The following is a 20,363-nucleotide window of genomic DNA, read 5'->3' on the forward strand; positions in this document are numbered from 1 at the left end:
GACTTCTTGAAGCAACTGCTACGAAGTGAATCAGGGAAAAGTGTTCATTGGGTCATGTCTTGTTAGCCACCCTGAGCCTGCCTAGGCGGGGAGGGCGGGGTATAAATAAAAGTTATTATTGTTATTATTAGAATTCTTGTCGCCCACGTATAACCATAGCGTGACGTGTACAAACCATGGTGTGATTCCCACATGTGACCCCTATATGCAGAGCATGTGCAATTTCCTCCACGAAAATGACTTCCGTGTAGGAAACAAGAAGCGTGTACAGCAGCCCTAACAAGGGTGCTTAGACAAAGTGGGGGTTCTTTGCTAGAAGTTTGACCTTCTTATTCTCATTTGTACGTCAGTGACCAACGGTGAGCTAGAACCAGACTTCAGAATCATGAGTCTGCAGAAGACCAAAAGGAGAGGTCTTCTGAATGCACAAAGCTTCCTGCACACAGTCCAACATGTCATTATTATATTTGTAATCTCAAGCCAGTACAATTCTGAAAGTTGACGACCATCGATCCAACTTTTTGTCCTTCCCTTCAAAGCACCATGTTTCCCATTCAGTCACAAAGTTCTCCAGGCGCTATTCATTTTTTAAAGACCCACTAACTTTCTACCATCGCCAAACTAGTCGGGGCCGAAATCTGGCAAGAGAGAAGGAAATCGATCTTTTCTCTGCATGTGGAACAATTTCAAGTGGGATGGGAAATGCTGGCGCAGTGGTGAAGCATCTTGTGGCTCTCGGAAGAGAAGGCAGTGAAACAATCCCTCTGAGCATCCTTCTGATATAGTGCAAGCACATGGCAGACCAAGAACTCGCAATGACCATTGAGAAAAGGTAAGATACTTTCCCGGATTCCATCCGGTTTGGCCACAATCGGGTCCTACATGATCTTTCCAGGCTCAACGATAGCTGCCAACCAACTGATGTATTGGGTCGTCTTGAGGGTAAATTCTGCTCCTCCCTTCACGGAAAAGTCCAGCACTCGGAGCCAAAATATAGCCTCTCCCAGGTTCAGCTGGAACTGCTGTTCCTGTCATCTCTATCGATGGGAGTTCATTTCAGGGAAGATGCTTCGATAGCAGGGTCATCTTTCCACCGGGCAGTAAAATCTCTTCCTTGCCTAGATGAGAACAATTTTCTCCCCCAGTCAATACTTTTGAAGATGCCAATGCATGGTTTCTGGGAGCATCTTTCCATCTAGAACACTGTTCTGCCCACGATGCCATCCTCACAGGGTTCCAGCAGAACCTGTCTCTCCTGGAACACCTCCTGCTTCAGGCATTCTGTGCTCAAATGCTGTTCTCTTATGATATGTATTCAATATCCCTCCGGTAGGGCTCTTTCTCTTCTCACTCTCCCGATTTCCCAGGATGGCGTTCAATCTAAGAAAGAATTGTTTTGTTCAGAAATACCAATCTGGCATAATTTTCCCAGTCCAACCCATCAAATCAGCAGCACCGAAAAACTGATACCAATAAAGGCAAGAGATAAGCTGATAATTGCTGATCCGCTCCCTATATGGCAGAGGTGCATTTTCTGTTCCTGTTTTGACTGATGTTATAATGCTGGTTATGTTGGCAATCGCTTGTGTGAGCATTTGGCCTTCTCTGGCTGACAAGCATGTTTCAGGGGCTTGCTATTAGTACATTTGTTTCAGTGAGTCCCCAATGTGGAGACCATGGTACCTGCCAACACCTTTCTAAAGACACCCAAGTGTCTTTAGAAAATGTGCAGTGCGAAGTGGGGCTTTTGTCCAGCAAGGCTTCTGGCTGGCTGCTGGAGATTTGAGTGGCAGTGCAGATTTTAAAGAATATTACTATGGCAGCAGTTGCCACCACCGCACAAGGATCCTAATTGTATGACTAAAGATAAGCTGGAGCTGCCAATTTATGGCTGGCTCCCCCTCCTGTGGCAGTCATTTTGTGGCTAGGGTTACCAGGTCATAGGCTCCTGCCAACAGGGTGGGGGGGGGAGCTTTCCAGGAGTGGGGCAGCATCGCCATGTTGGCATTATGCAGAAGTGATGTTTTTAGGTGCTGCTGATGTCATGCGGTGGCACTTTGGTGTTTTGGGCAAAACTCTATGGTTACTGTAGAGTTTTGCCCAAAATACCAGAGCATCATCACACAGCATCCCTGGTATGATGACATCACTTCTGCATGATGTCATCATATTGGAGACATGATGCCGAGTCATAAGAACATAAGAGAAGCCATGTTGGATCAGGCCAATGGCCCATCCAGTCCAGCACTCTGTGTCACATAAGAACATAAGAAAAGCCATGTTGGATCAGGCCAATGGCCCCTCCAGTCCAACACTCTGGGTCACATAAGAGAAGCCATGTTGGATCAGGCCAGTGGCCCATCCAGTCCAACACTCTGGGTCACATAAGAACATAAGATAAGCCATGTTGGATCAGGCCAGTGGCCCCTCCAGTCCAACACTCTGTGTCACATAAGAACATAAGAGAAGCCCTGTTGGATCAGGCCAATGGCCCCTCCAGTCCAACACTCTGTGTCACATAAGAACATAAGAGAAGCCATGTTGGATCAGGCCAATGGCCCCTCCAGTCCAACACTCTGTGTCACATAAGAACATAAGAGAAGCCATGTTGGATCAGGCCAATGGCCCCTCCAGTCCAACACTCTGTGTCACATAAGAACATAAGAGAAGCCATGTTGGATCAGGCCAATGGCCCCTCCAGTCCAACACTCTGTGTCACATAAGAACATAAGAGAAGCCATGTTGGATCAGGCCAATGGCCCCTCCAGTCCAACATTCTGTGTCACATAAGAACATAAGAGAAGCCATGTTGGATCAGGCCAATGGCCCCTCCAGTCCAACACTCTGTGTCACATAAGAACATAAGAGAAGCCATGTTGGATCAGGCCAACGGCTCATCCAGTCCAACACTCTGTGTCACATAAGAACATAAGAGAAGCCATGTTGGATCAGGCCAATGGCCCATCCAGTCCAACACTCTGTGTCACATAAGAACATAAGAGAAGCCATGTTGGATCAGGCCAATGGCCCCTCCAGTCCAACACTCTGTGTCACATAAGAACATAAGAGAAGCCATGTTGGATCAGGCCAATGGCCCATCCAGTCCAACACTCTGTGTCACACAGTGGCCACTGTGTGACCATATATATATATATAATTTTTTGGCCACTGTGTGACACTGTGTGACACAGAGTGTTGGACTGGATGGGCCATTGGCCTGATCCAACAATATATATATATACCATATTTTTCAGACCATAAGATGCACTCCCCCCCCCAAAAAAAAAGTGGTGGGGGGGAAGTGTGTGCATCTTATGGAGCGAAGGGACGATAGGACGTACCTTCCTCCGGGGGGGGGGGGGGGGATCCGCTGCCTCCACCTCCAATCCCAGTGCTTCCCCCGCGCCTGCCTGCCTGCCTCCAGCTCTTCTTCCAGCAAGCGCTGGGATCGTTCCACGCTGCCCCCACTGCAAACCCAGCGCTTCGTGAGCGCTGGCTGCGGAGGGGGCAGCGTGCTTCCTCTGTGCCTGTCTGCCTGGCTCCAGCTCTGACTCTTACAGCAAGCACCAGGATCGCTCCCTCCGCCCTCCGATCCTGGCGCTTGCTTTAAGCATCAGAGCTGGAGCCAGGCAGACAGGAACGGAGGAAGCACGCCGCCCCCTCTGCAGCCGGCGCTCGCGAAGCGCTGGGTTTGCGGTGGGGGCAGCGTGGAGCAATCCCAGCAGTTGCTGGAAGCAGAGTTGGAGCCGGGCAGGCAGGTGCGGGGGAAGCGCCGGGATCGGAGGCGGAGGCAGCGGATCGCCCCCCAGGAGGAAGGTGCGTCCTATGGTCCGGAGCATCTTATGGACCAAAAAATACGGGTGTATATATACGCACACACTGTGGCTAATACCCACTGATGGACCTCTGCTCCATATTTTTATCTAACCCCCTCTTGAAGCTGGCTATGCTTGTAGCCGCCACCACCTCCTGTGGCAGTGAATTCCACATGTAATGGCTGTTGGGGGTGGGGCTCACTGACCAGCTGATGAAATCGGGATCCTCCTCTCCCCCATGGGGGCTGGCAGCCCTATTTGTGGCTGTGCCCACCACATGCTGTATCAGAATTATAATCGTCTGCAGGCTCAAAAGTTGGATACCCCTGATATAAGCGGCTTGGAGTCTCCATGACTGGGGGTCTCATCTGGGTCTTCTTTGGGTTCTATCATGCAGCCATGCTCTGCAAGTTCCTAGCTGAAACTTAGATTTTCAGGCACATGGGGGTGATTTGGACTGAGGTCACAGTGTGTGGGGGGAAAGGGCTTAAGCTTCCCCTTGAACTGTTTTCCCAATCTGACACAACCCCAAGGAGCCTCTCTTTTGCCTCGCTGGCAAATTTACATGTACTGATTGGCTATATAGTATATATGTCTTGTGGGCTGTAGTCCTGATCTAATTCAGACTCAAGTGCACCTGGAGATCTAATTTTCAACAGAAAATTCCCAGCACACATGTACTTGACAGGACCCAAGGGGGACCCAAAACAGACCTGGAGACAGCAAAGCATGTAGTCAGGCCCCTAACCTTCTAGCGGTGTGTCCCTGTGCCTGGAGCTTAAGCATCATCAGGATGCCATTCCCCATCTAGATTGTGAGAATTCAGATGGGTTTTTAAGAATAAGCAATTAGACTGATGCAATCTTCAGCAAATGCTCTGGGACTCATACCGAGTAGTCACGCCTTTGACTCCCATCTTCAGGTACGTCCATCTACAGGGTGGAGAGACAGAGGAAAAGTTGTCAAAAAGTGATGAAGAAAAGGTTACTTTTCATGTGTTTTTTTTTTTTTAAAGTACAGCCAGTTAAGGAGATTAAAAAACCTGAAAACTATTTGTCAGCATTTGGTAGACTTCTGTAGAGGAAAAGTTGTCAAAAGTGTAGAAGAAAAGGTTACTTTCCATGTGGTTTTCGAAAAGTACAGCCAGTTAAGGAGATTACAAAGCTTGGAAACTATTTGTCAGCATGAGGCAGATTTCTGTATCCTGGCCTCCTTAATGACAGGGACCAAAATTAGAGATGTTCGTTTGATGGAAGACTGGCAGAACATGAAGTGATTTTTTCAGTCAAACCAGAATAATAATGTAATGGCCAGATTTCTGCTTCCAGCAGGAGAGCAATAGCGCGTGCCAGTTCGAGGCTTTGGGGGACTAACGGCAAGACGCCAACTGAGCCAAGGGATGAAGAGAAAGAAGTCAAGATGTGTGTACACAGGAGCTGTTTAGTGCCACTGTGGATTGCAGGCTCTCCCAAGTGTGCTGCCACAGCCTGTATCTATGCTCCCACTTTGAAGGAAGGAAGGAAGAGCAAATGTGTACGTGTGCCAGTGGGAAATGTGTGTGTATGCCAGTGGTTAATTAACAGGGCTTCTATTCTTCTGCTGTCACCAGGGTGGGGCAGATGATGGGGGTATAGTCTGGCTTATTTATTATTATTTATTTATTACTTTCCATTTATATCCCGCCCTCTCCGCAAGTGGACTCAGGGCGGCTTACAACATCATAAAAACAATCAATCCAATAAAACATATAAAACCATAATTTACATATATCAACTTTAAAACCATTCTATAGCGCTATTTCAGTCCAGTATAGGCGGTATTGACTTCTCGACCCAGATCGCCAGCATTCTGTAGGATGTCCGGTGGCAGCCCTTTTTCAATCAAACCGCAAAAGCCTGTTTAAACAATTCGGTCTTACAGGCCCTGTGGAACGCAGACAAATCCCGCAGGGCCCTTATAGCTTCTGGGAGGGTGTTCCAAAGTTCTGGTGCTGCCACCGAAAAAGCCCTGGATCTCGTTATACATAGCTTGGCTTCTTTTGGGCCAGGGGCAGACAGCAGATTTTTTGTCCCTGATCGCAGTGCTCTCTGGGTGATATATGGGGAAAGGCAGTCCCGTAGATAGGCAGGTCCCTGACCATAGAGGGCTTTAAAGGTTAATACCAACACCTTGAAGCGAACTCGGAACACAACAGGCAACCAGTGCAGCTCTCTCAGCACTAGCTGAATGTGCTCCCGTCGCAGCAGCCCCATTAACAGCCGTGCCGCAGCGTTCTGCACTAGTTGTAGTCTCCGGGTTAGCGTCAAGGGTAGCCCCATGTAGAGAGCATTACAGTGATCTATTCTTGAGGTGACCGTAGCATGGATTACCGTCGCTAAGTCGTTGCGCTCCAGGTAAGGGGCCAGCTGCCGCGCTTGCCGAAGATGAAAAAAGGCAGATCTAACAGTGGCTGCCACCTGAGCCTCCATTGTAAGGGAGGACTCAAGAAGCACGCCTAAGCTCTTGACCTTAGGGACCGGTATCAGTGGTACCCCATCAAGGGCCGGCAGCTGGATCTCTCTCCCCGGACCGCCCTGACCCAGGTAGCTGGCAGGAGGCTCTGAAGGGGCCCTGAAAGTAGCTTGACACTTGATGCCAGCCCTGCCATTAGGAAGCAGCACATAGATGCCAATCTTGCTGAGGGCTTCAGCTTGTAGGATCTTTTGAGGCAGAAGGAAGACCAGGTTATGAGATGGTTCTATTTGGATGAGCCACCAGGAACTTCTCACTTTTGAATTTTCAAAAAAGGTTTCTCACAAATCCCATGTTAATCTAGCAACTAAATACAGAATATTAAGTATGCATACATTTGGGCTGCCATTGTGAATATTTACAGCCATTACTGAGAACTGGGTCTAAATAGTTTCTGGGCAACTTGTAGGTTTCCATCCCAAGGCCGCACAACGGACCTCAGGTGGGCCAGCCTAGGGCACACAATCTGCTCTACCCTGCTGGGATCTTACCTCATTGTCTGGGTACAACAGATCTGCAATTTCTACCGGCTAGAAGGTGAACAAACAAACAAAAGCATTAGAACATGTTCAGAAGTTGTATCATTACCCCTTTCGGTCATGAGGGCCTACAACCTATGTCTTGATTGGTAAACATGACCCAGTACAGAACCAAACGCAGATCCCTTTATAAGAGAATGAATTCTTTAAATTAAATTTAGTGGAGGAATAGGTGAGACGCTAGAGCAACTAGGATGTGAAGGAACATATATATGAACATATGAAGCTGCCTTATACTGAATCAGACCTTTGGTCCATCAAAATCAGTATTGTTTTCTCAGACTGGCAGCGGCTCTCCAGGGTCTCAAGCTGAGGTTTTTCACACCTATTTGCCTGGCCCGTTTTTTGGAGATGCCAGGGATTGAACCTGGGACCTTCTGCTTCCCAAGCAGATGCTCTACCACTGAGCCACCGTCCCTCCCCGAGGAAGTGGCAGGGCTTCTTAGAAATGCTTTATGGGAAAGGGAAATGACAGAGATGAGCAGTTACCCAAAATCCATGGAAACCACGCACAGATTTGTGCTGGTGCACTTAAAAAAAATTGTGCAGGGTATTTATGGTGAGGCTAATCCAAAACTCGCAACAAGCAGTGTTTGGTGTGCAGATTATGAATTCACATGTCATGCTACACTGCATACCTTCAAGCTATGCAAATAACTTTTCTTACAACAGGCCCTTTGTTGATTTCCCCCTCTGAATTTTGGTGTAGTATCCTCTTTAATTGAAGAGGTTGCTAATTCCTGGATGACACTGTTCACCTGTGGTGCCATGTTAAAGTGAGGTCACGTGTTCTAAAGGTGGGCCAACGCCATGCTGGGAATTATTAGGAAGGGAATGGAAAACAAATCAGCCAGTATCATAATGCCCCTGTATAAATCGATGGTGCGGTCTCATTTGGAGTACCGTGTGCAGTTATTATTCTTATTTTTATTCTTCTTCCTCTTCTTCTTCTTCTTCTTCTTCTTCTTCTTCTTCTTCTTCTTCTTATTATTATTATTATTATTATTATTATTATTATTATTATTATTAATTTTATTTATATCCCGCCCTCCCCGCCTGGGCAGGCTCAGGGTGGCTAACAACACTCAATAAAACATGATATAAATACAATAATTAAAACACATTAAGCACATTAAACATATAGACACATTAAAATTATAAAACAGCATAAAATTTTTAAAACAACACTAATCCAGCATATGTAATCTATAATATCTAATCTACAGTTTAACAGCAGCAGAGGTGTTCCGGGCGCTGTTACATAGTGGCAAGAATCATTGAAGAATCACTTTATTGGATCCTCCATTCAGTCATCCTCTATCAGCATTCTGAGAAAGCCTGCCTGAAGAGGATGGTCTTGCAGGCCCTGCGGAACTGGTCTAAGCTCCGCAGGGCCCGCACCTCCTCCGGGAGTTGATTCCACAGGCTGGGGGCTGCCACGGAGAAAGCCCGTGCCTGTGTGGTCTGTAATTTTGCCTCCCTTGGCCCAGGGACAGTCAGCTTGCTCTTCCCTGCTGACCTCAGTGCTCTTTGGGGCTCGTATGGGGAGAGACGGTCCTTCAGGTAGGCAGGTCCTCGGCCATATAGGGCTTTAAAGGTAATGACCAGCACTTTGTAGCAAACCCGGTATGCAACTGGCAGCCAGTGCAGTTCGCGCAGTCTCGGCTGTATATGCTCCCATTTCGGGAGTCCTAATAGCAGCCTGGCCGCTGCGTTCTGCACTAGCTGCAGCTTCCGGGTTCGATACAAAGGCAGCCCCATGTAGAGGGCATTACAGTAGTCCAATCCTGAGGTGACCGTCGCATGGATCACTGTTGCTAGGTCCCGGCGCTCTAGGAAAGGAGCCAGCTGCCTTGCCCGCTTCAGATGAAAAAATGCCGACTTGGCAGTGGCAGCCACCTGGGCCTCCATCGATAGTGAAGGCTCCAGTAAAACTCCCAGGCTCTTGACCTGGCGCGCCGCTTTCAACGGCGTGCCATCAAAAACCGGGAGTGGTATTTCCCCCCCCCCCCCAGAGCACCGCGACCCACGCAAAGGACCTCTGTCTTCGTCGGATTCAGCTTCAGCCCACTCAGCCTAAGCCAGGTTGCCGCGGCCTGCAATGCCCAGTCCAAGTTCCCTGGGACGCAGTCAGGCTGGCCATCCATTAGCAGATAGAGCTGGGTGTCATCTGCGTACTGATGACAACCCAGCCCAAACCTCCAGACAATCTGGGCAAGGGGGTGCATATAGACGTTAAATAGCATCGGGGAGAGACCCGCTCCCTGGGGCACCCCACAATCTAGTGTGCGCCTCCGGGAGAACTCACCCCCAATTGCCACCCTTTGTCCCCGCCCTTTGAGGAAGGAGGAGAGCCATTGTAAGGCCAACCCCCTAACCCCTATGTCGGCGAGTCGGCGGGTCAGTAACTGATGGTCGACCGTGTCAAACGCAGCCAACAGATCTAGCAACATCAGCACTGCCACGCCGCCTCGATCCAGTTGCCGTTGGTCGCCGCACCTCAAAAAGGATATTATAGCATTGGAGAAAGTCCAGAAAAGGGCAACTACAATGATTAAAGGGCTGGAGCACTTTCCCTATGAAGAAAGGTTGAAACGCTTGGGACTCTTTAGCTTGGAGAAACGTCGACTGCGGGGTGACATGATAGAGGTTTACAAGATAATGCATGGGATGGAGAAAGTAGAGAAAGAAGTACTTTTCTCCCTTTCTCACAATACAAGAACTCGTGGGCATTCGATGAAATTGCTGAGCAGACAGGTTAAAACGGATAAAAGGAAGTACTTCTTCACCCAAAGGGTGATTAATATGTGGAATTCACTGCCACAGGAGGTGGTGGCGGCCACAAGTATAGCCACCTTCAAGAGGGGTTTAGATAAAAATATGGAGCACAGGTCCATCAGTGGCCATTAGCTACAGTGTGTGTGTGTGTATGTAAAATTTTTTGCCACTGTGTGACACAGTGTTGGACTGGATGGGCCGTTGGCCTGATCCAACATGGCTTCTCTTATGTTCTTATGTGACACAGAGTGTTGGACTGGATGGGCCACTGGCCTGATCCAACATGGCTTCTCTTATGTTCTTATGTGACACAGAGTGTTGGACTGGATGGGCCACTGGCCTGATCCAACACGGCTTCTCTTATGTGACACAAAGTATTGGACTGGATGGGCCATTGGCCTGATCCAACAGAGCTTCTCTTATGTTCTTATGTGACACAGAGTGTTGGACTGGAGGGGCCATTGGCCTGATCCAACACGGCTTCTCTTATGTGACACAAAGTATTGGACTGGATGGGCCATTGGCCTGATCCAACAGAGCTTCTCTTATGTTCTTATGTGACACAGAGTGTTGGACTGGAGGGGCCATTGGCCTGATCCAACATGGCTTCTCTTATGTTCTTAAACAGGGACTGTATGACCACATGCACAATTTGCAAGGCAGCGCGTGTGGATAGCCACACAGGTGAGGACGAAGTTGGACAAGGGAGCGCTCTACATACCGTTAGCAATGACTGCCTCCGTGCTTTCAAGGCTGCCGTTTTTATTGCTCCTTTCTGGTATTCTCTTTCAATCATGTTTGACTGTGAAAGGAAGACGAAAGTGACAATGGATGAATTAACCAGGAAGCACGTGCAGCCGCTTCCAGACGAGTGAAAGAAAATGTGTGGCTGCTTTTTTGACCAGCTGCCGTGAGAGTGATGCTGATTTGCACCCACAAGGAAATGACCCCCATCCCACTACCCCTTTCCAGGATTCCAAGCGAAGCAGCTGTACCTTTTCTAGGTTTGACAGTGTACTGAGGACATCGCCAGCCTTTCCGTGCGTGACCTCACTTGCAAGCATGGTGTCTGAGATGCTGGACCCTCGGATATTCCGTAGCACTATCTCTTGCTCCTGCTCAATATTGAACTTGATGGATTTCACCTCAGTGACTATTCTGTGAGGGTCAAAGCCAAGGAAGCTGAAGATTTTCGCCGACAACAACTTCTTCTATCAAAAGCTAATTTTTTAAGGGGCTGCAAGGATCTCTTCTGTTTTACCGGTACCGACTAATAATGTGGCTGCCCCTCTAGAATCTGCTTTGGAAAGAATTTCTTCTCCCATCTGAAATTATCCTTTACACCTCCTGATACTTCCAGGTGGGTAGCAACAAAATAGAACAGGAGTCCAAAGGCGACTTAAAAGACTAACCAAATTCATTCATTCATTCAGCATAATCTTTTGTGGTTCAGAGCTTATTTTATTTTTATTTATTTATTTGTGATTTATATCCCGCCCTTCCCACAAGTGGCTCAGGGCGGCTTCCAGAAATTGGTCAAACATAAAAATAAACAATTTTAAATATATAGACAATTAAACATTTAAAACAGTTAAAACCTTAAAACCAGTAAACATTCCAATTACATATAAAACTCAAGCTACATTGAGTTCTCATCTTAGCTAGGTGTAGGCTAGCCGGAAGAGGGTCGTCTTACAGGCCCTGCGGAACTGAACAAGGTCCCGCAGGGCCCTCACCTCCTCCGGCAGCTGATTCCACCATGTAGGGGCCATAACGGAGAAGGCCCTTTCTCTGGTGGATTTCAAGCGGGCTTCTTTCATCTGATGTATGAAATGGACATCCATAGCATACATATTGAAGCTTTTAGTATAAATATTTCTGCTAGGGACGTCTGATGAAGTGAGCTTTAACTCATGAAAGCTTTACTGTAATAAATTTTGTTAGTCTCTAAGGTGCCCCTGGAGTCTTACTTTTATATTTTAGTACAGGTCCGTATAGTACAAGAAGAGAAACCCAGACCAGGGTACACATATAAAACCATGTTCTACTGAGTCAGAACCTTGATCTATCAAGGTCAGTATTGTCTACTCGGACTGGCAGTAGCTCTACGTGGACTCAGGCCATGGGTCTTTCATATCACCTGATCCTGATAGCTGAAGACACTAGGAACTGAATCTGGGGCCTTCTGCCTGCAAAACAGATGCTCTACCACTCAGCCACAGTCCCTCATGCATAAACTTCTGAAGAGACCACCAAAGACCTGAAGTCCTTAAGCTGAGGCAACCAGTTCCACAACTTCCCAGAGCTACTGAAAGCTCTCTACGTCTTCAGGAAGAGGTAGGGAGCAGGGAAACCAGGCTAGAAGCTTCATCTCATCAGCTCCTGATGATGAGCCTCTCTCTTAATCCTTAATCCATCGATGGCCTGAGAAATAAAGGGTTTCTGATAAAGATGTCCCATGAGATTAAGCCCTCATGTCATAGTGGTTCAAGTGTCCCAACTAGGATCTGGAAGACCCAGATTCAGATCTTCACTTTGCCATGGAAGCTCACTGGGTAACCTTGGGCCAGTTACATACTCTCAGCCTAACCAACCTCACAAGGTTGTTGTGAGGATAAAATGGAGGACGGGAGAACAATGGAAGCTGCTTTTAGTCCACATTGAGGAGAAAAGCCAGATACATACAAAGAAACAAAATTTTAAAAATACCCCAAGTATTTTTTTTTTAAAAAAAACAGACTCATGTTATCATTCAGAATCCCCATTTTTCTCTCTAGTTTTGTAGGTGGGGGTCAGGATAGATTTTGTATCTTTTGAATCAAAAAAAGATCAAGCAAGGGTGTCAGCTTGACTTGCTTTACTTTTACTTCTTATTGTTTTTACAGCCTAAGTTATAAACAGCAAACCCTCCTTTTGACTTACCGGCTGAGCTCATTCCGGATCTCCTGGTATTCCTTGAGGTTCTCGTGGATCGCTTCCAGGACAACGCAGAGATCGTCACAGGTGGAATCATTCAGGTTACCCAAGTTACCGTAGCTAAGCAGATCCTGGCAATGGACCATGTCTGTGGCATTCATAACTTCTTTCATGTGCATCGGCGTCAGAGGTGGGAGGATATCATCATCTGTGCCATCCTGCTTAAGGATTAAGAGAGTTAGGCTCGTTTGTGGCCCTCCAGGAGCCCTGGCCCCAGTTCATCCACCTGCACTCTGTTTTTCAGTCCACATTGGGAACTGTTTCTTTGCCTAAAATGGATATTGGCTCTTTCCAAAAAGCTTTCCTAAACTGGTGTTTGTGACAGGGTTGGTTTGTTTTCTGGAGCATCCATATAAGATTGTTTCCTATCCACCCATTTTCGGCGCTTTCCCCTGTTCTGCAGAGGCCTTCTCCAACCCTAGTTTGATATGCTCTTTTGAGAAGGTGGCAGTCAAAGTGCCTCCGCATGCTCCGTGGCCAGAAAAGTGCTGATTTTTGCTCAAATTAGTGCCATTTTATTTGCCTCAGTATCCCAAGACACGCAAACAGAAATTCCATGCTTGCTAGAGGGGAAGCTTGGCTTGCAGGATGCCAGCATAGCACTTGGAGAAAGCGACCTTATTCAAATTAATTAATTTATACTCCACTATTCTCCCCAGTGGGGACCCATAATGGCTTACAGCATCGTTTCCCCATCCGCCATGCTTTCATCATCACAACAACCCTGTGAGGAAAATTAGGATGCAGGATAGAGTGACTGGCCCAAAGTCATCTAGCAAATTTCTGTGGCAGAGAAAGGATTTAAACCTGAGTCTCCCAGAGCCTCGTCTGACACTCTTCACCACTACCCCACTGGTCTATCTAGCTCTGTACTAGCTCTGCTCATGACCTGAGTTCGATCCCGGCAGAAGCTGTATTCAGGTAGCCAGCTCGAGGTTGACTCAGCCTTCCATCCTTCCGAGGTCGGTAAAATGAGTACCCAGTTTGCTGGGGGGGAAGTGTAGATGACTGGGGAAGGCAATGGCAAGCCACCCTGTAAAACTCTGCCAAGAAAATGTCATAATGTGATGTCACCCCATGGGTCTGTAACAACTTGGTGCTTGCACAGGGGACTACCTTTACCTTTTTATCTACTCTGTAGCTCTTGTAGATGTGACTGTCTCAACTACCATTAGGAGCTGTCCTCAACATAGCAAATAGTGCCTCTCCAGGGACATTTCAGGTCAAGAAAACAGCTTGGGGGGGAGGTCTAGGCCCCACTCTGTGCACTGCTATCACAATCTGAAACTGAGCCTGGGAGCATCAAGCTTGCATAATGCATCTTTGACATAACCCATGAATACACCAGAGAAAAATGTTAGGCTCATCAGTAAAGTTTGCTGGGTAAGTAATCTTGAGTTAGGCATGTTCTCTCAGCCTAATTAATTTAATTTATACTCCACTAGAGTGCATAATGCATCTTTGACATAACCCATGAATACACCAGAGAAAAATGTTAAGGCTCATCAGTAAAGTTTGCTGGGTAAGTAATCTTGAGTTAGGCATGTTCTCTCAGCCTAACCTACCTCACAAGGCTGTTGAGAGGATAAGACATGGGGAAAGGTGAACCATGCAGGCCATTCTGAGCTCCTTAGAAAAACAGCGAAAGACAAATGAACTAGACTGATAGGCCTTATTCACTCAAATCAAATTATAAGCTATACCCTTCTTCCTTGATGCAGTTGTCGGCTACGTGGCAAAGACCCCCTTGATAGCAACGAACTTTGTTTTGTTTTGTTCTCCCTGTTTGTCTTTAGGTTTTTAATCAGAGAAGTTCAAGCCACGAGCCATTTGCAATGGCTTAAAGATTATTATTTTAAAGCAGCTTTAGCAATAAAAATTATTTTTTAAAACTGAAAGTACTTAACAGTATTTTCAATGTTAAAATATTTTTGTTTAAAAATGTTAGTGTTTTGTTAAAAAAAAAACCCAAAAAAAAAAACCAACCTGGATTTTTGATACTGTGAGTTGTGCCACTGAAGCATCTGATCTTTTCTTTAAATGCAAAGCTGCTACTTGGAGATCAGGAGGAAAGCCTGTGGGGAGCAGGGGTTCTATTTGGGGAGGGATGGTGGCTCAGTGGTAGAGCATCTGCTTGGGAAGCAGAAAGTCCCAGGTTCAATCCTGGCATCTCCAAAAAAGGGTCCAGGCAAATAGGCGTGAAAAACCTCAGCTTGAGACCCTGGAGAGCCGCTGCCAGTCTGAGAAGACAATACTGACTTTGATGGACCAAAGGTCTGATTCAGTAGAAGGCAGCTTCATATGTTCATATGTTTGGGAGCGACGGTGGCTCAGTGGTAGAGCATCTGCTTGGGAAGCAGAAGGTCCCAGGTTACAATCCCTGGCATCTCCAAAAAAGGGTCCAGGCAAATAGGTGTGAAAAACCTCAGCTTGAGACCCTGGAGAGCCGCTGCCAGTCTGAGAAGACAATACTGACTTTGATGGACCAAGGGTCTGATTCAGTAGAAGGCAGCTTCATATGTAGGAGGGACGGTGGCTCAGTGGTAGAGCATCTGCTTGGGAAGCAGAAGGTCCCAGGTTCAATCCCCGGCATCTCCAAAAAAGGGTCCAGGCAAATAGATGTGAAAAACCTCAACTTGAGACCCTGGAGAGCCGCTGCCAGTCTGAGAAGACAAGACTGACTTAGATGGACCAAGGGTCTGATTCAGTATAAGGCAGCTTCATATGTTCATATGTACTTGCCCTGCCAGCAATTTGTCACAAGCATATTTGCAGAGATGTAGGTGATGAAGATGAAGAAGTCATGTCCCCACCAATTTCTCTATAAGTCGTTAAGCTGCTCCAAATATCTCCCCTGCTGTGCTACTTTTCAACCATTCTGTCTGCCCCAAACGACACTCTCCCTACATTTGGGGGGTTTTTTTCCCCCTTACATGGGAAAATATGCAGGATCACCCCTTAATCTCCCACCTTGGCTTCCTTTCCCAGCCCCTTGGCATTAAGACTCACATCCAGCCCAGTATATGCTGCCTTCGAACGGGCCAGCGATTGTGAATGCAGTTCCTCGTTGTAAGCAGCCACTGACTGCTCCAGGTTTGTCGTCACCACAGCCACAAGCAGATTTGAACAGATGAAGGCCCCGCAGGTGATGAAGATAAAGAAGTAGAGAGCCCCTCCAATCTTCAGGGCAATGCCTTCATCGCTGGAGAGGAAAGAGAGGGGGGGTTTACAAGCGACACCGCAGCCCTTCTCCATAGTGCTTCCTGTCCAGAGCATAGCCGTTCTCCAACAACATGCCTTTTATACACAACCGGTGCAACTATAACACGCAAATATACACAACCAGTGCAAATTTCACAAGAAAAATTCACTATCAGAGAACAAAAAGTGACACAAAGATAAAGCAGTCCTAAGAACACGGAAACAGGCCTGCTGGATCAGACCGGCGGTCCGTATAGTCCAGCATGCTACATCCAGTTGCCCTGTGGAGCCAACTAAGAGGGCAATAAAGACCAATTTCTCCCCTGCACTGACTGTTTCTAGACATGGAGGATTACTTCAGTCACTATGGCTAGTAGCCACTGATAGATTTCCCTGCCATGAATCTGTCTTATCCCCTTTTTAAATATCAACTATGTCATAGAATCAAAGAGTTGGAAAGGACCTCCGGGGTCATCTAGTTCAACCCCCTGCACAATGCAGAAAACTCACAAATACCTCCGCCTAAATTCACAGGCTCTTCGTTGCTGTCAGATGGCCATCTATCCTCTACTTAAAAACCTCGAAGGAAGGAGAGCCCACCACCTCCCGAGGAAACCTGTTCCACTGAGGAATCGCTCTAACGGCCAGGAAGTTCTAACTAATGTTGAGCTGGAAACTCCTTTGGTTTAATTTCAACCCGTTGGTTCTGGTCCTACCTTCCAGGGCCACAGAAAGCAATTCTGCACCATCTTCTATATGACAGCCCTTCAAGTACTTGATGGTGATCATATCACCTCTCAGCCGCCTCTTCTCCAGGCTAAACATGCCCAGCTCCTTCAACCTTTCCTCATAGGACTTGGTCTCCAGACCCCTCACCAATCTTTGTCACCCTCCTCTGGACCCGTTCCAGTTTGTCTATATCCTTAAAATGTGGTGCCCAAAACTGAACACAATACTCCAGGTGAGGTCTTACCAGAGCAAAGTAAAGCAATACCATCACTTCACGTGATCTGGACACTATACTTCTGTTGATACAGCCCAAAATTGCATTTGCCTTTTCAGCCACTGCATCACACTGTTGACTCATGTTCAGCGTATGGTCCACCAAGACCCCTAGATCCTTTTTGCACATACTACTGCTAAGACAAGTTCCCCCCATCCTATAACCATCCATTGGATTTTTCCTACCTAAATGCAGAACTTTACATTTATCCCTGTTAAAATTCATTGTATTGGTTTTAGCCCAGTTTTTCAGCCTGTCAAGGTCATCCTGTTTCTGTCTTCTTCTGTATTTGCAACCCCTCCCAATTTAGTATCATCGGCACATTTAATAAGCATTCCCTCTATTCCTTCATCCAAATAATGTATAAAAGATGTTGAACACAACAAAGAGCCCCGTGGTGCAGAGTGTTAAAGCTGCAGTACTGCAGTCCTAAGCTCTGCTCACAACCTGAATTCGATCCCTGATGGAAGCTGGGTTTTCAGGTAGCCGGCTCAAGGTTGACTCAGCCTTCCATCCTTCCGAGGTCAGTAAAATGAGTACCCAGCTTGCTAGGGGGGAAGTGTAGATGACTGGGGAAGGCAATGGCAAACCACCCTGTAAAAAAGTCTGCCGTGAAAACGTTACCCCAGAGTCAGAAACGACTGGTGCTTGCATAGGGGAACTTTCCTTTTTCCTTGAACAAAACAGCTCCCAGGACAGATCCTTGAGGCACTCCACTTGTCATTCCTCTCCAAGAGGATGAGGAACCATTCGCACTCTTTGGGTGCGATCTGTCAACCAGTTACAGATCCACCTAACGGTAGCAGGATCCAAACCACATTTTACCAACTTGTCAACAAGGATGTAGTGTCACTGCATCCTCTTGACAGTGAATTCCACAATATAATTATTCGCTGAGTGACAAAGTCACTTCTGTCGGTCTTGAATCCATAACCCATCAACTTCGTTGGATTCTGTGCAAGTTGATGTATTACGGGGGAAGGTTGAGAAGGTTCTCTGTATCCATTTACCCAACTGTAATTTCATATGTCATGTCCCCCCACTCCATATTTTTATATTCTTACAAAACTGAAGCCACAATCTCTTAAATATCCTGGCTGCAGTTTTTCCGGCTCTGCAATACCCTTTTTGAGATACAGCAACCAAAACTGTACATAGTTTGAGTCACACATGGGAAAAATGAAAATAAGAGTGGGACTTTTAAGGCAAAATAGCCGGCAGGGTCCCAACTGGTCGCTGGCTAGAGGCACACAATCCCGTTTGGACTACTTGTTCATTTTGGCTAGAGATGGGAAGAGGCTTACTCACTCAAAGGCATCATAAATGGTAATCCATCCATCCTGTGTTATGCAGATGAAAAGTGTGTACAAGGCAGTCCCCAAATTCCCAAAATGCACTGGGACAAGACTTCCAAAGAGCGTCACACCAAACACAGAGAAGACCTGCAAAAGAGATGAGATGTTGCGTGAAACCCTGGTTTATTTTTACCTATCGTTAGTTTGCGAAACTGGGATGCAGTTCACCATCACTCAAATTTCCGTTTGCCTCAGTCAAATCCCTAGTTTCAGTGACATCACTCTGTCACCTGGGAGGGGGGTTGTTAGGGAACAAGCCAGGCTCAAGCCCGAATGTCTGCATTCATATATTGCAGGGGTGGTCAATGGTAGCTCTCCAGATGCTTTTTTTTGCCTACAACTCCCATCAGCCCCAGCCAGCATGGCCAATGGCTGGGGCTGATGGGAGTTGTAGGCAAAAAAAAACATTGGAGAGCTACCATTGGCCACCCCTGATATATTGCATGAAGCCAGAGTTAATGTGGTTTATTTATTTATTTATTTATTATTTGTATCCCGCCCTTCCCACAAGTGGCTCAGGGCGGCTCCCAACAAATAGTCAAACATAAAATTAAACAGGTATTTAAATATATAAAGAATTAAAACATTTAAAACTGTTAAAACCTAAAAACCATTAACATTACAAAAATATGTATAACAGAAGTCTGGCCAGCTACGTTTAGTTTCTCATCTCAGCTAGGTGTAGGCTAGCCGGAAGAGGGTTGTCTTACAGGCCCTGCGGAACTGAACAAGGTCCCGCAGGGCCCTCACCTCCTCCGGGAGCTGATTCCACCATGTAGGGGCCATAACGGAGAAGGCCCTGGTTAATAAATCAACTTCATATCAAGATTACTGATATTCTGGTTCTTGTTATATATATATATATATCACTGGAAAATTTTAATTGTTTAAACTTTTACGTTTTAAATTTTAACGGTCTGAATTTTATTATTCTGTCATTATATGTATGTGACTGTGTGAGTTGCCCTGAGCCTGCTTGTGGGGAGGGCAGGATAGACACCGAAGAAAATGAAATGAAATAAATTGTTTGACAGGCCCCCAGCTGAACTACATTTGGGGTGCAGTCACACGTCACGTTAAAAGCACGTGTGTAGCACTCAAAATTTGAACCGCTGAATATTGATTTGATGTGGGGCCAATCAGATGAGCATCCGAGAATGCGCCTCATTCTGCTGTTGAACGATCAGACGTCCGATGCTATCACGCTCTTTTCTTGAAGCATGTGTGATCAGATGGTGATTCGAGGGGGGGGGGGGTTCATTGAACATGGCCTAACCGTTGTGAGGTGGGAAATCAAACTTTGCTTCAGGGGGAAGGGGGGGGGGAAGTTTCGGGAATTAACATTTCAGGAATTAACAATTAACTACTTTCCTAGAAATTGGCAGTGACAATGATATTTGGAAATCCTCCACATTGAAAAAAAGATTCCCCCCCCCCCCGTTTTGAATAGTGGGATAATATCCCCCCCCCCATCCTGTGTGGATCGGAGAAGCAGAAGGGTCACCTCAGATTCCCGGATGATCTGGCCAAGCACACGTCTCCTGGGGCTTTTTTTAAAAAGGGGGGGGGGCGGATGGCAGGCGCTAAACATCCCAATGGGCAGTATCGCATATGAGCTGTCCAAACAGGAAAAAACCCAAATGTATGCTGGTCCTGTGAAAAGGGCTGGCCTTTCTGCGCTACCCAATTAGTGCAGCATTGATCCGGGGCAAGCCGGGATGACCCCGGATGATGATCGATCGCCAGACGTGGACGTCTGGACGAACATATTTAACCCGTCAGCGAGACTGAGCTGTGCCGCCACTAATAGTACGTCTGAACGCACCCTTAGTGGAGTAGCCTGAACTCAGACGCTATCAGCATTTGTTCCATACCGATGCCTGATTCGTCAAGGAAGAAAGACGCTAGAGGTGTGAGAACAAGATATGTAGAAGGGAAGGCGGCTGAGAAACAACAGCAAGTGTGTTTGATGCACTTCTGTCGGGCGCACATATGTGAACCCATGAAGCCACCTACTGGTAAATCGCACAGACCTTGACCTGTTATTTACTCTGACTAGCAGCCGCTCTGCAACGTCTTCTTAGGGCAAGGCCCTTGGACATTACCTACAAGCTTTTCAACTAGAGATGCTAGGGACAACCTGGGACACTGCCTGCAAAACAGACGCTTGACCACTAAGCCACAG

At 46.9% G+C, this 20,363-nt stretch overlaps 1 protein-coding gene across 1 annotated transcript in view; it reads right to left on the reverse strand.

The window, feature by feature from the left end:
• Positions 1-449: 449 nt before the first annotated feature.
• CATSPER4 (cation channel sperm associated 4) overlaps positions 450-20,363 on the reverse strand; it is an 81,260-nt gene continuing 61,346 nt past the window's right edge. Inside the window, exons 7-14 of the mRNA XM_060258107.1 lie at positions 18,132-18,265; positions 15,629-15,821; positions 12,566-12,777; positions 10,639-10,801; positions 10,365-10,445; positions 6,818-6,856; positions 4,706-4,747; positions 450-1,380 (exon numbers count right to left, since the gene is read on the reverse strand). Of these exons, the coding sequence (XP_060114090.1) occupies positions 1,348-1,380; positions 4,706-4,747; positions 6,818-6,856; positions 10,365-10,445; positions 10,639-10,801; positions 12,566-12,777; positions 15,629-15,821; positions 18,132-18,265 (897 nt within the window). The 3' untranslated portion in view covers positions 450-1,347. The remainder of the gene's footprint in view (positions 1,381-4,705; positions 4,748-6,817; positions 6,857-10,364; positions 10,446-10,638; positions 10,802-12,565; positions 12,778-15,628; positions 15,822-18,131; positions 18,266-20,363) is intronic.

This window comes from Heteronotia binoei, chromosome 17 (assembly GCF_032191835.1).
Source record: "Heteronotia binoei isolate CCM8104 ecotype False Entrance Well chromosome 17, APGP_CSIRO_Hbin_v1, whole genome shotgun sequence".
Classification (NCBI taxonomy): domain Eukaryota; kingdom Metazoa; phylum Chordata; class Lepidosauria; order Squamata; family Gekkonidae; genus Heteronotia; species Heteronotia binoei.